Raw genomic sequence first — 12,170 nt, 5'->3', positions numbered from 1 at the left:
CACACTACGTGCACTAATTATTTCACTACACTCATTAAATTGGGTCATTTTTACCTACATAATTTTTTAAGAGTAGAATATATTTATTGAGGGAAAGAAAGCTTCTGTCCAAGAGAGGGACAGAAAGGGGCCAGAGTGGGTTGCCCCAGACTCTGTCTTTCCTAGGGACGTTTATAGCCCAAAACCACGAGTTGAGATGGGTCCAAGATAGGGGGAAAATGGGAAACCACAAGGTGGGCATGGGGTGGGACAAAACTATGGTCAGCCAATAAGATTACAAGTATAATTCTTTAAATAATTTTATTTTAAAAGGAAGCTTTAAGGTGGAAGTGGTGGCATGTGCCTCCTGTCCCAGGTGCTAGGGATGTGTGCGGATCTGGAGCCCAGGGAGTTCCAGACCGACCGGGAGAAAATACTGTAGCGAGGCTTCATCTCAAAATAAAAAAAGAAACTCTGCGTCACCACTACGGATAGTTAGCCCTACCCTGCTTCACAGGGAAATCAACTAAAGCAAAAATAAAACGGAAACCAAAGGAATAAACCGAAGTATGGCTAGACCCGGTTCCCGGCAGAGAGCTGCGTGAGCCTGCTCAGACCTGACGTGACAGGGGTAGGGAGTACCAAGCAGCCTCCGCACCGAGGAGCCTCTCACCAGCTCCGGGAAGACGGAAGGACGGACCGCGAGGCGGAATTCCCTTCCCGCTGACGGGACGGAACACGGGACAGCGTCTGGGAACTTCCGACACCGCACGGCGACGCGACACAGACACGCCTTCTCTGCCGACCGGCTGCCCGGCGGCCCGCGAGCCGCACGGAGAGGAACTGCGGGAAGGCGGAGGCGCCGCTCGGCCGCGCTCCTCCGGACACCGCGCCGCACCTGGGCGGCCCCGGCCGAGCCCACCCGGACCCAGCCCGGACGCGGGCCGCGCCGCGGCGCCAAGGCCACAGGCGGCAAGGCCATCCTCGCGTGGGCCCTGGCCGCGCCACAGCGGTTCAGCCACCGCAGTGATCAGCTGGACAGTTACCTGGGGCTGTCGGGCAGGATCAGCGCCGCAGACGCCGCCATCCTTGAAGCTCCCTCGCCCGGCAGCCTCCTGTCAGCTGCGCCTGGCGCGACCAATGACGCCCGGCGGACGGAAAGCCAGGAGGGCCACACCGCGCCGCGGCTCCGCGATCGCGCTCCGGAGGGCGAGTCCCGGCGGGCCAGCCCCGCCCAGCCCCGCGGCCGGGAAGGTGGGGACCCTGCACCCCCTGCGGCCGTGCAGGAGGTATGTATTTGTTTATATATCTGCATACCTGACGAGGCATGTGTACATGTGTGCATTTTGTGTATGTGTACAGACGTAAAACAGCTGTCATATGTATGTACTCGCAAACCTAGAGAATACACAGCCTTAAAAGTTTGCCTTTTTCTGTAGGGGGGTGTTTAAACGAGCCCCATGGCAGTGGCCCTCGGGAGGCAGCATGCGGCCTCCTCAGCGCCTCAGCTCCCGCACGGCCCTGCTTCGCCTCTCCGGGGGAGGCCAGGGGTCTGCGCCCGCGGAGCTCCAAGGGAAGACGGTGCGGGCCGGGACTGTGTGGTCGGCGCCAGTGAGGGTCCCCAGTGAGGCTCCCCCAGTGAGTGCCCCCGTGAGGGTCCCCAGCGAGGGTCCCCAGTGAGTGTCCCCAGTGAGTTTCCCCCAGTGAGGCTCCCCCAGTGAGTGTCCCCCAGTGAGGGCTCCACCAGTGAGGGGCCCCCAGTGAGCTTGTCCCCAGTGAGGCTCCCGCAGTGAGGGCTCCCCCAATGAGGGGCCCCCAGTAAGGGCTCCCCCAGTGAGGGCTCCCCCAGTGAGGGCTCCCCCAGTGAGGGCTCCCCCAGTGAGGCTCCCCAGTGAGTGTCCCCCAGTGAGTGTCCCCCAGTGAAGGCCCCAAGTGAGGGCTCTCCCAGTGAGGGGCCCCCAGTGAGGGGCCCCTGAGCGCCCACTCTGTGCCGGGCCCTGCTGAGGCCCTGGGAGCACAGAAGACCCGAAGTCTTGCCCTTTGGGGCTGCAGTTAAAATGGACCCGTGTTGTTGAGCCGTTCTTTGGGATCCAGCGCTGTGGTAGAGGAGGTGAATCACCAGAGACAGACAATGTCACAGGAGCATGGCAATGACACATTTCCACAAATGCCTCAGTCGGTCTTGGAGAAAAACATGGAGGGGTGACAGGATGCAGAAAGGGTCATGAGAGGTAACCTTGGCAGGGAGCCGCCTCCAGACAGGAGGAAACAGGCAAGGAAACAGAAGCTGAGGAGTAGAAGGGTAATTTGAATGAGTTTGAACAATCAGGAAGTAAGGCTACAAAACGCTTGAATGACAACAGGTTTTGGCCTGTGCACTTAATCTGGAAAGAAATGGGTGACCATTAAATAAATGTTGGGGTCTTGGGTTTTTGGTTTTGTTTTTATTTATTTTTCCTGTGCATTAAATGTTTTCAAATAAAGAAATTTTGTGATAGGTGCTCTTTTTGTTGTCATTCTCCAGGCACTAATAACAATTAGATTGGAAAGAGGTAAGCAGAAAAGCTACATACACTACTATTGCAATAATTTACAGAAAGCAATAAAATCCTGTGATACTAAACAGGCACTGGGAAATGAAAAGACAGTGGATGGACCAGAGTTACATTTCAGAAGTAGATCTTCAAGATTTGGCAAAAGATTGAATTTAATTTTCCTTCCTAATTATGTTCTACTCAAATTATTATTTAAATTAGTTGGCATTCCTGGAGCAACCCAGAAAACATCCTAGCTGAAAGGGGAAGCCAGATGCAAATTAAAAGTGAATAATCCCCACATGGATAATTGAGTCAATTATACAGTGTGTTGAACACATATAAATGCATTTAGTTACACAACACTACACGCACTCCCCCAATTTATGCATATCTGAAAAAGATGTATGTGACTGAACATAAATTATAGGTCTCTGATCCAAACACAAATTGCATTACCTGGCACAACTTTAAAGAGGTCCCCTTCCCTCAGTCTTTTAATTATTTCTCTTTTGTCTTGATTCATTGCCTGAAGTAGAACCACTAGCCACCTGAAAGTGTTTCAGATATAGTGAACCTCAACTTGTCCTTGGTTGTCTTGAAAAACAACTGGGATTTTTAATAAAACAGCATTGAGGTGGTTCAAATCCTAATCTATGTAACTTCAGTGTCTTGGTTACTTTTCTCTCTGGTTGCTGAGACAAAATACCTGACACCAGAATTAAGGAAAAAAAGGTTTATTTAGCTCACAGTTTGTGGAGATTTCAGGCACAGTTGGCTGGCTCCAAGGCAGGGTAGCACATGGCAGAGAGCAACAGTTCATGGTTGTGGAAGACAACAAAAGCAGCAAGAGCAAAAAGGGAGGAGCAGCAAGAAAGCCTCTTTCCCTCCCTTATATTATATGCAAACTACCTGCCCCAGGGTGGGTGTAGCACTCATCCCCATAATCCCAGCATTGGACCATGAATCAATCAAAAACTCTAGATGCCTACCCTATGTCTGCATGAAACTTTGGGGGGAACATCTAGACACAAACCATGACACTCAGACAAAGTTCTTAACTTCATTTATCTTCCAATTCCTGATCTGAGTATGAGGATGAAAATATTGTCTGCTCCCCTGGACTATGGGGAGGGTAAAGTAATGTCATAAGTACCCATAAGAAACACTATACCCTTCTTAGAAAACAAAGCACAGACTTCCCAGGTTTTCACAAGAGAGTCATTAATTCTCTAATTCTCTCCATTTGCAGTGATGGGTTGATTACTTCCTATTGCCACTTACTACTATACAAGCTTGATGCTGTGAATAAATTTCATCCCTCAATTGAGTGCTTTGCCCAAGGTATTTCTGAATTCTCTGGAATATAGCCATATATGTGCATGAAGAGGTCTTTTAATTATCTACCAAAGATGTCTTTATAATCTACCTATTACCATAGAACAGGAATTATGCCTTCTAGTGGAAGAATTCTATAACCACTCTTTTCCTTACCCTCCAAACATGTCATCAACCCTCTTCATGCTGTATCCAGAGCCCAGATATGCTGCCCCTAGCCTGTTATGGATACTAAACCATGCTGAATGCCTCCAAGTTTTTCCTATCTTCATTGCTAACTTTCACCAAGTTGACCATATTTTATATTTATGTTAGCATAGGCACTCTAAAAAGGAACCTGAGCTATGAACTAGTGACTCATTTCGGGCTGTAAATGCAGGGAAGTAAAGGTGAAAAGAAAAGGAAAGGAAGGAAGACTGGAAGAAAAGCGAGTACAAGGTAGAAGGTTAACTAACTGGCTGTAGCTTCAGAACCTAGCTTATTGTTCAGTAGGATATTTCCAGAATAACTATTTAGAGTCACTATTTCTTAGAACAGCCTAGGGGTGTGGGTGTGAAGGAAAGAAATTTGCCTGAAAACACTTCAAAAAATTTCTCTTCTTGGTCCAAATCTCTTCTAAGCTCACATCATGTCTGTACTCTGGGGTCTGTCATATGGTGCCCCTAAGCAGTTCCACTAAATAATCCAGACTCCATGGGTCTTGTAGAATATGACTGGAGTACAGGAGAACAGTAAGAACTCATGGCTCAATCCCTAGTTAGAGAAACCTCCATTTTGCCTCCCGAGGGTAGCAGCAAGTAGCAGGGGCTTTAAGACCATGGGGGAGACCACTGTTCAAAGTTCCCAGGAGCCTTTTTGTCAGGAAAGTAGAGCCATGTGCTGAAGACTGGGAATCAAGTGACGTTAAACTCATCTGTGGAGGTCTATAACTTCAAGACAGTTCTATTTCTTTAATACAATATCTATACAAGATGCAGTTGATGCTTCAGTCTTTATTGGGAAGTTTTCCCAGCTCATGTATACCAAGCTGTATAAGTACACCACAGCACAGGTTGGGATAGCGTAAGGCTTCCTCTGTATCCTGGGAGCTAATTCTTCCTCCTAAGTGTGATCTTTGTTTATTGTGGAGCAGTTCCCTTTCAATGGGCTCTTTCTCAATATCCCTTTGTAGTGTCTGATACTCCTCTGCAGTATCTGCCTACAGCCTCACTGTGAACTCACCCTCTCCCTACTAGGCACAATTTATATTTTTGACACCCACTGTAGCAGAGCAAGGTCTGGGCCTTCTCCCTCCAAGATGTCTCTTCCAACCCTAAATGAACTGTGGACACAGCAACATGCCACACCCAGATCCAAGCCCCAAATGCAAGCATTTATGTATGGAAGATGGGTGTGTTGGTTTGGACGATATTGCAGAAGATGGGTGTGTTGGTTTGGACGATATTGCAAGGGGAAACAATATAGTACAGGACACGTATTCTATAAGATTATTTATAATAGCCACCAAAGAATCATATACAAGAGAGTGCAGGAAATCTGTCCACACACTAGACACCAAGAATCCAACTGAAAGCCTGGGTCCCGCGATAATGTCCTGCATGAATCCAGCTGAAGACCTAGAGCCCATAACAATGCCTCCCATGAATCCAGCTGGAGGCACAGAGCCCGCAATGATATCTCATGCAGGCCTGTTTCATGGATGTGCATTGAGAAGGCCCAAAAGTCAGTGGTGAAATCTAGAAAGTCTGTGTCAGTGGGATGAGTGATATATGCTAGCAGGCTGAAGGATCTGCAATGGAGACAGGAGGAGATGCTCAAAGTACGAACCACAGCTCCCTGAAAAGTACCACAGCTATCCTCAGCAATAGTGAAGTCCTGAGTTCCTCTGATGATTAGGAAAGCTGAGTTGCCATCAGGAAAGCCAATGCAGCAAGCTTCTCCAGGAGAATGAGCAGTGCACCATCTTCCCCTCTGGAGCCAGGAAGCAATGCTCAAAGTAAGGACCAGAGCTCCCCCAAAGTGCAGTGAAGCTATTTTCAGTGCCAACAAGGTCCTGAGCTCCTTGGAGGATGAAAACAGCCAAGTTCATCAGGAAAGCCAGCATGACAAGCTCCTCCAAGAGAACCAACAGCTCCTTACAGCTTCTACCAGCTCCCAACAGCCTTGTTCAGCTCCCAACAGCCTCTTTTTTTCTTCTACCATTCTGCCTCTTATGCTGCTGGTAGCAATCCTAAGGTGGGCCTCCCACACCCACCACCACACTTACTCATTTCAGCTGGGGATTATAAATTGACCACTAGTTGTCAATCCACTACAATGGGTAACACCTATTCCCCACCAGAACAGTATCTGAGCCCTAGAACTGCAACAAAGTGACCTTTCAAGCATCCTTTTCGTATTCAATGATACCTCAGCTGTTGAACTCTTTCCAAATTCATGGAATCACCAAAAAGTTCAAAAGCTGAACATATTTTTCCCTTAAGAAATAATGAAAACCAAATAATTCATTCTGATGCCTAAAAATTACATTTGTAAATTCATTTTTCTAGGACTTTAACACGATTCATAATGATTTCTTTCTTTTTCATGGTTCTCACAGTTTTCCTCTTAGCTTTATTGCTGGTATCAATAACTTTATTTGGAGCCATGGTCTCAATGTTTTACACAAATAAAGCAACAAAAAAAGAAAGCACAATGATAAATGTTTTAACACTGTTAACACAAGCACTACATGTTGTCTGCTGCAAGCAGTGCTTAGAGTGAAGCATCACCCTAGTACAGTTAGAAAGTCCGGGAAGTTGAAGGAGCCACTCCCTTCCCCTCATTCAGCTATTAACACAACACTCCTCTAATGATTATCCATGTTTAATCTTAGGAGGTCTTGATCTGCAGATCATGGACACCGGAGAGACAGAGGGGGAGGCACTGGAGTCAGAGGTGTCCAACCCTTTAAATACTGGAAGCCTGAGTTTTCAAACATTGCTCTTCCTTGACCTTTTCCTCTTTGCCCTTCTGCCTGTTCCTACAGTCCTGTGATCTTCAGTAAATGTAGCTATTTACTACAAGAGGTACGCTTGGCAATTCTTTGCTTGTCATAGGCAAGAACAAGGACTATTTGGGGCCTGTTCAACTGTAACAACCACTTTGTGTCGGGCAAGATACAATACATGACTCACTCTCAGCCAGTGCAGGTTTGTTCAAGTCAGGTTTTTGGTTCCCAATATTGAGCAAAGTTACAAATACCAAGCCAATTTGTTTGAAACTTTGCTGTTCAAGTAGTGGAGTAGTGGAGTTCATTCAAGATTGGAGCTGTTCGACAACTGAGGTATCACTATATAGTGTCAGATCAGGGTGCAGAAATTTTATTTTATACCCCAGACTGTCCTGGTAGTAGGTTCGCTCATTATCTGGTTAAGGAACATTATAGAGGTCGACATAGTGGCACATCGCTGTAATCCTGGCGCTCTAGTAGGAGTCTGAGGCAGGAAGATCCCATGTTCAAGCCCAATCTGGGCTATTTAGTGACTTATTTTGAGGGCTCCTCTCAAAATAAAAATAAGTGCAAAAACCCTGTGTCCAGTTCCCAGTGCTGGGGAGGCAAAGGAAGTCCCTAGTCCTCCAACTTACCCTGAGTTTATCAGGTGCATTGGCGGGAGAGTGACACGGAGCAGAGGACCAGAAAAACTGCCCATTCCGCAGGCCCTAACCCCAGACTGACTATAAAATACAAGCTTCGTATTTAGCTGCTTTGTCATATTCACTTGCTGGCGGTATCGGCCCAGTTTCCACCTTCCCCACCCCGAACACTAACCGGCTCCCACACACACAGATACCTCAGTCACAGTTTCAGCCCTGTTTTTAGCTCTGTAGTCAGCACCTGCCTCAGAGGTGTGAAGGAATTGACTGGGGTGTAACTGAAGAACACCCTTTTAAGTGGTAAACATGTCATTGTTGCTTCCACAGATTCCCAGGGGAAAGAAGTTTTAAAATTACACATTTTTATTTGTGAGTTGGTTATGTAAATGTTCCCATTTAATTTGAGATACATGAGGAATAAAGAATGCTTGAACATAATCTATTTTCTGCATATTTGCATAAAAAACTGTGATGTGGAAAAGAAGCAAAAAGCTTAGGGAAAAAAAGAATAGTATCAAGATTGCAGGCCACATCTGCCCGTTAAAAAAACAACAACAGTATATTTGTTCATTTGTTCACTCTTTGCCAAATGGAAGGAGGGGTAGGAGATGGGAGAAAAACTTTTATTAAAAGGTAGCCAACATACACTTTGTGATATATGACAGATCCCTTTCTAATATTTTCTCAAGCTTAAAACAGGAAATCATTTCAAATTATCACTCCTCCATTTTCATTTGCACCTAGCGTCCTGCTTTCTATCTCCCAGAGGCCTGTGCCATTTACAGGACTTTCAGTCACACATAGGATGTGTGAAGGACTGAATAGTTTCACCAGTAATTTTCACCCTGTGAGAACCATTTGAAAAGAATTACATCGTGCTTCCCATACAAATATGTAAGAGTGAGGCAAGATTACAGACGGCCTCTTACCCAACGACTAATAAAGGAAATAAAAATAGCACCACAAACACCAGGAAAAATAAATTAACAGCACATGAACAAGAAAAAAAGCATAACTTAATGATACACTTGAAAAAGTCTTGGCCAAGAAAAGAAAGAGTTTCTGCCTTAACTAATCTGGATCCTAAAGGTGGTCCCCAACATGCTGAACCAGTGATAGGAAAAGGTGTTTTCAAACTATGAGAATTTCTCTCTATATCCCCTAACTTGAAGAAGAGCAGAATTGGAGGCAAATAGTGAGGAGCTAACACAAGACCTGGTAGTGGGTAGAGGCGGTCCCAAGGATCTTACTTTTAATGGCTCTAAAAGTGCAAAAAGCAGAGGAGTAAGGCAGAAAAACCAAATTACAATGAATTCCCCCCATAAATAGCCAACCTAAAAATATGAATTTAGGGAAAATAAGAAGGAAAGATTCTCTGAGGCAGAGAGCCAGTGGAAACAGTTACACGGAAGCCGTAGTGAAAACCACCTTCCTCAGCCTCTCTGCCTCATTGTTAAAACTGGCTAAAACCCACAGGCACCCTAATCCTTTCACTCTATTAAGCAGAAATGAAAAAGTGAAATAAGGAAGTGAACAACCAGGATTTATTTAGAAGGAATCAGAGGCTCTGGCACTTCACAATTATAGAAAGGCTGATCTGAAGCCCGGGGTACCCCTCATGGACTGGATATACCCTACCAAGTGGAGTGAATCCAAGATAGGACTGTTAAGAAAATCTCCAAGCTGAAAAAGTGAAAGCTAAACTCACTAACAAATGTTTCCATCAGCCTCAGACTACTCATACACATTTGTTGAAAAGTAGAGAGAACCCAATATTGAGGCAGCAAGCTGGCATTCTAGATGGAGTGGTAAGCAGATCTCACAGTACTAAGCAAAAGAACTAAGACAAGTTTGGCAATACTCCAGGCAGAGCTGTTTATACTAAACACAAGTGAAATGGGAAGCAACGGTATGGCAACTAGGAAGTCATCCTACAGAAAAATAGATGATAGAAATGTACAGAGCATGCAAAATAGCAGATGAAAATTCCTTGTAAGTGCTCAGAAAAGAACTTAATAAGAAAATTAAGGGGCTGGGGATTTAGCTCAGTGGCAAAAGCGCCTGCCTGGCAAGTGCAAGGTCGTGAGTTCGGTTCCCGGTACTGGAGGAAAACCAAAAAAACAAAACAAAACAAAAAAAAGAAAATTTACACATAGGATCAGGAACTGAAAGGTAACCTGATAAGACAATAAAATTAGAGGTAAAGCCAAAAAAAAGCAGGTAAGAACTTCAAAACTCACCATTACTATACAAAAATTAGACACTCCAAGAAATAAACTAGACACAATTTCATATTGAATTATTGACAAAGAGAAGGGCTATTCATTATGAATGTAAACAGGAATGAGATAAGCATAAAGTAGATAGTAAGATCAAAAAGCCAACCTAAAGACCAGAGTGTCCCCAGGGCAAAGACTTCAACAGATAAAACAAAGCCCCTGAAAATGAAAACTAAAAATACACTCAAATATTGTAATGGATTCTGACTCCATTCTTGATATGTGACTGCCAATCATCTTCAAGCCCCCCATTCCCTCCTCCCCTTGTGTCCCTCATCTGAGCAGTGTGAAAGGGGCCTAGGTGCTCCCTTCCTGGACACTGATGAGAAATGCAAACCACAGAAGCCCCCGACCATAGAGGGAAACTGCATCCTGGGTCCCACCGCATAATCACCATGAGTCCCTAAGCCAATTGCCCTCTTCTACTCTCTCAAGCAATTTTTGGATCTGCTTGGGAACAGGATCTCCACTCTCAAAAAAAAAAAAAAAACCCACAAAAACTTGCTGTGTGAGTAACACATTTTTTCATACCTTCTTGCAGTATGTGTGAGATCATCAGTCTAGATAACAAACAAATTTGAGGTGAGAAATTCCATGTCACCTTTGTAAGATGATCAAAATACATATTTAATGGAAGATAATGTCCCCATAATGTTAGAAAAACAATTTACAGTTTAATGAAAAACAGAATGTTTTTCAGAACTGATATTGAATGATAATGCTGGGACAAATTGTGGTAAAATTATCAAACTCCAGATATAAGGGAAAGTTGTTCAGGTAATAAGGTGAAATAAGCAAGTCATAGAAATAAAAATATAACAACTGTCAGACTTCTCCAAAGCAATACCTACAAAGTTTTGGTAGAAGAATATTATAGCTGGCCAAAATGGGATTCATTTATTAAGGTAAAAGTCAGATACTATCAATGTGATCATACTCATAGTTTTCATAAACACTGTTGGGAAAAATTGATAGTTAAAAACAAGACAACTAAGAAATTAGTGAAAATAATGAACTCAGGAAGAAAGATGTGGCATGTAGTGCACACTAAATTTATATAAAATTGAATTGAAGTAACAAGTATGTTTATAAAATTAAATGTTATAATGTTGGATGATATAAAATTAATATATAATTCAGGGAACTAATTTTATTTTTTAAATTTTGAACAGAAAAAAAGTAAAAAATAACAATGAACAGAGTTTCAAAACAGGCTAGTAGGAAAGTAATAATAATCAACAGACTGCACATTGTTATATTCACAGTAGTTGTTCAGAATACAAGAAATAGGAATGAAACATTGTCCAGAAAATTACTAGCGCAAAACTTTTCCCTCAATGAACCAGCAGAAACCAGCTGTATAACTACCTTAACCATTATATATTTTCTTTTCCTTTCCTTCCTTTCCCATTTCTCCCATCATAGTTTTGCTTTTCTTTTGAACAGTTTCTTCCCTATTCACAATATATATTATACAATTTGGAACTTGTCTTTCAGATTCTCACACTAGTTAGACTATACAATGTTTACACATGTGGGTCTGATTTATTTCACTTATGAGTATGGTCTCTAGTGACATCCATTTACCTATGAAAGTCTCCAGTTTATCTTTCTTTATGGCCAAGTAGTATTTCAATTTTTAGAAAACCTACATCTTTTTTATCCATTTCTCGGTTGATGGGCATTTGGGTTGTTTCCAAGATTTAGCTATGACAAATTGTTCTGCTATAAACATGGGTGCACATATATCACTGTGGTGTGGTGTTTTTAATTCTTCTGGGAAAATACCCAGGAGGGGAATAGCTGGATTGAATGGATCTCTAGACCTAGTTTGTTTAGGCATCTCCATGCTAATTTTCACTGGGGTTGTACCAGTCTACATTCCCACCAACAGTGGAAAAGGGTTCCTTTTTCCCCACAGTCACATTAGCTTTGTTATTGATTTGTTCATCACAGCCATTCTTTCTGGAGTGAGATGGAATCTCAGTGTTGTTTTAGGGGTCAAGATGGAGAGGTACATGAGGTTAAATATAGTAGGGGCAAATCTGGTGGGCATAGGATAACCATGCAAGTTTTGGGTAATTGTAGGATACAAGAGGGAGGGATTGGAAAAGAAGGCTTAGGAGTGCTGAAGTGAACCAGAAAGAACACAGTGTTTACCCCTATCGAAGTTTCATAAAATCAAGTGAGATAGTTGATGAAAGAGAGGAAGTGGAAGAGTGGAATAATACAAAGAAAAAGTTTAGAGATCTAAATCATGAATGAGAGGCAAAAGAAGGTACAAAAGAGAAGGGAAAAAAAAAAGAGGAGAAAAAAAGAAAAAATGGGAAACAAAAATAACCACATGTAAAAAAACAACAAACATACAAAAGAAAAACAAAATAGGGCAGAACAGGAAGGAGAG

General features: G+C 43.5%; 1 protein-coding gene across 4 annotated transcripts in view; it reads right to left on the bottom strand.

Moving 5' to 3' along the window:
* Commd10 (COMM domain containing 10) overlaps positions 1 to 1,131 on the bottom strand; it is a 157,091-nt gene extending 155,960 nt beyond the window's left edge. For all 4 annotated transcript variants that reach the window (XM_005376533.2, XM_005376534.2, XM_005376535.2 and 1 more), the window contains exon 1: positions 1,026 to 1,131. In XM_005376533.2, the coding sequence (XP_005376590.1) occupies positions 1,026 to 1,066 (41 nt within the window). In that variant the 5' untranslated portion in view covers positions 1,067 to 1,131. The remainder of the gene's footprint in view (positions 1 to 1,025) is intronic.
* Between the last annotated feature and the right edge of the window lie 11,039 nt (positions 1,132 to 12,170).

Source organism: Chinchilla lanigera, unplaced genomic scaffold, assembly GCF_000276665.1.
Source record: "Chinchilla lanigera isolate Chin_1 unplaced genomic scaffold, ChiLan1.0 scaffold00007, whole genome shotgun sequence".
Lineage (NCBI taxonomy): Eukaryota > Metazoa > Chordata > Mammalia > Rodentia > Chinchillidae > Chinchilla > Chinchilla lanigera.
This window is presented reverse-complemented; position numbering and strand designations above follow the sequence as displayed.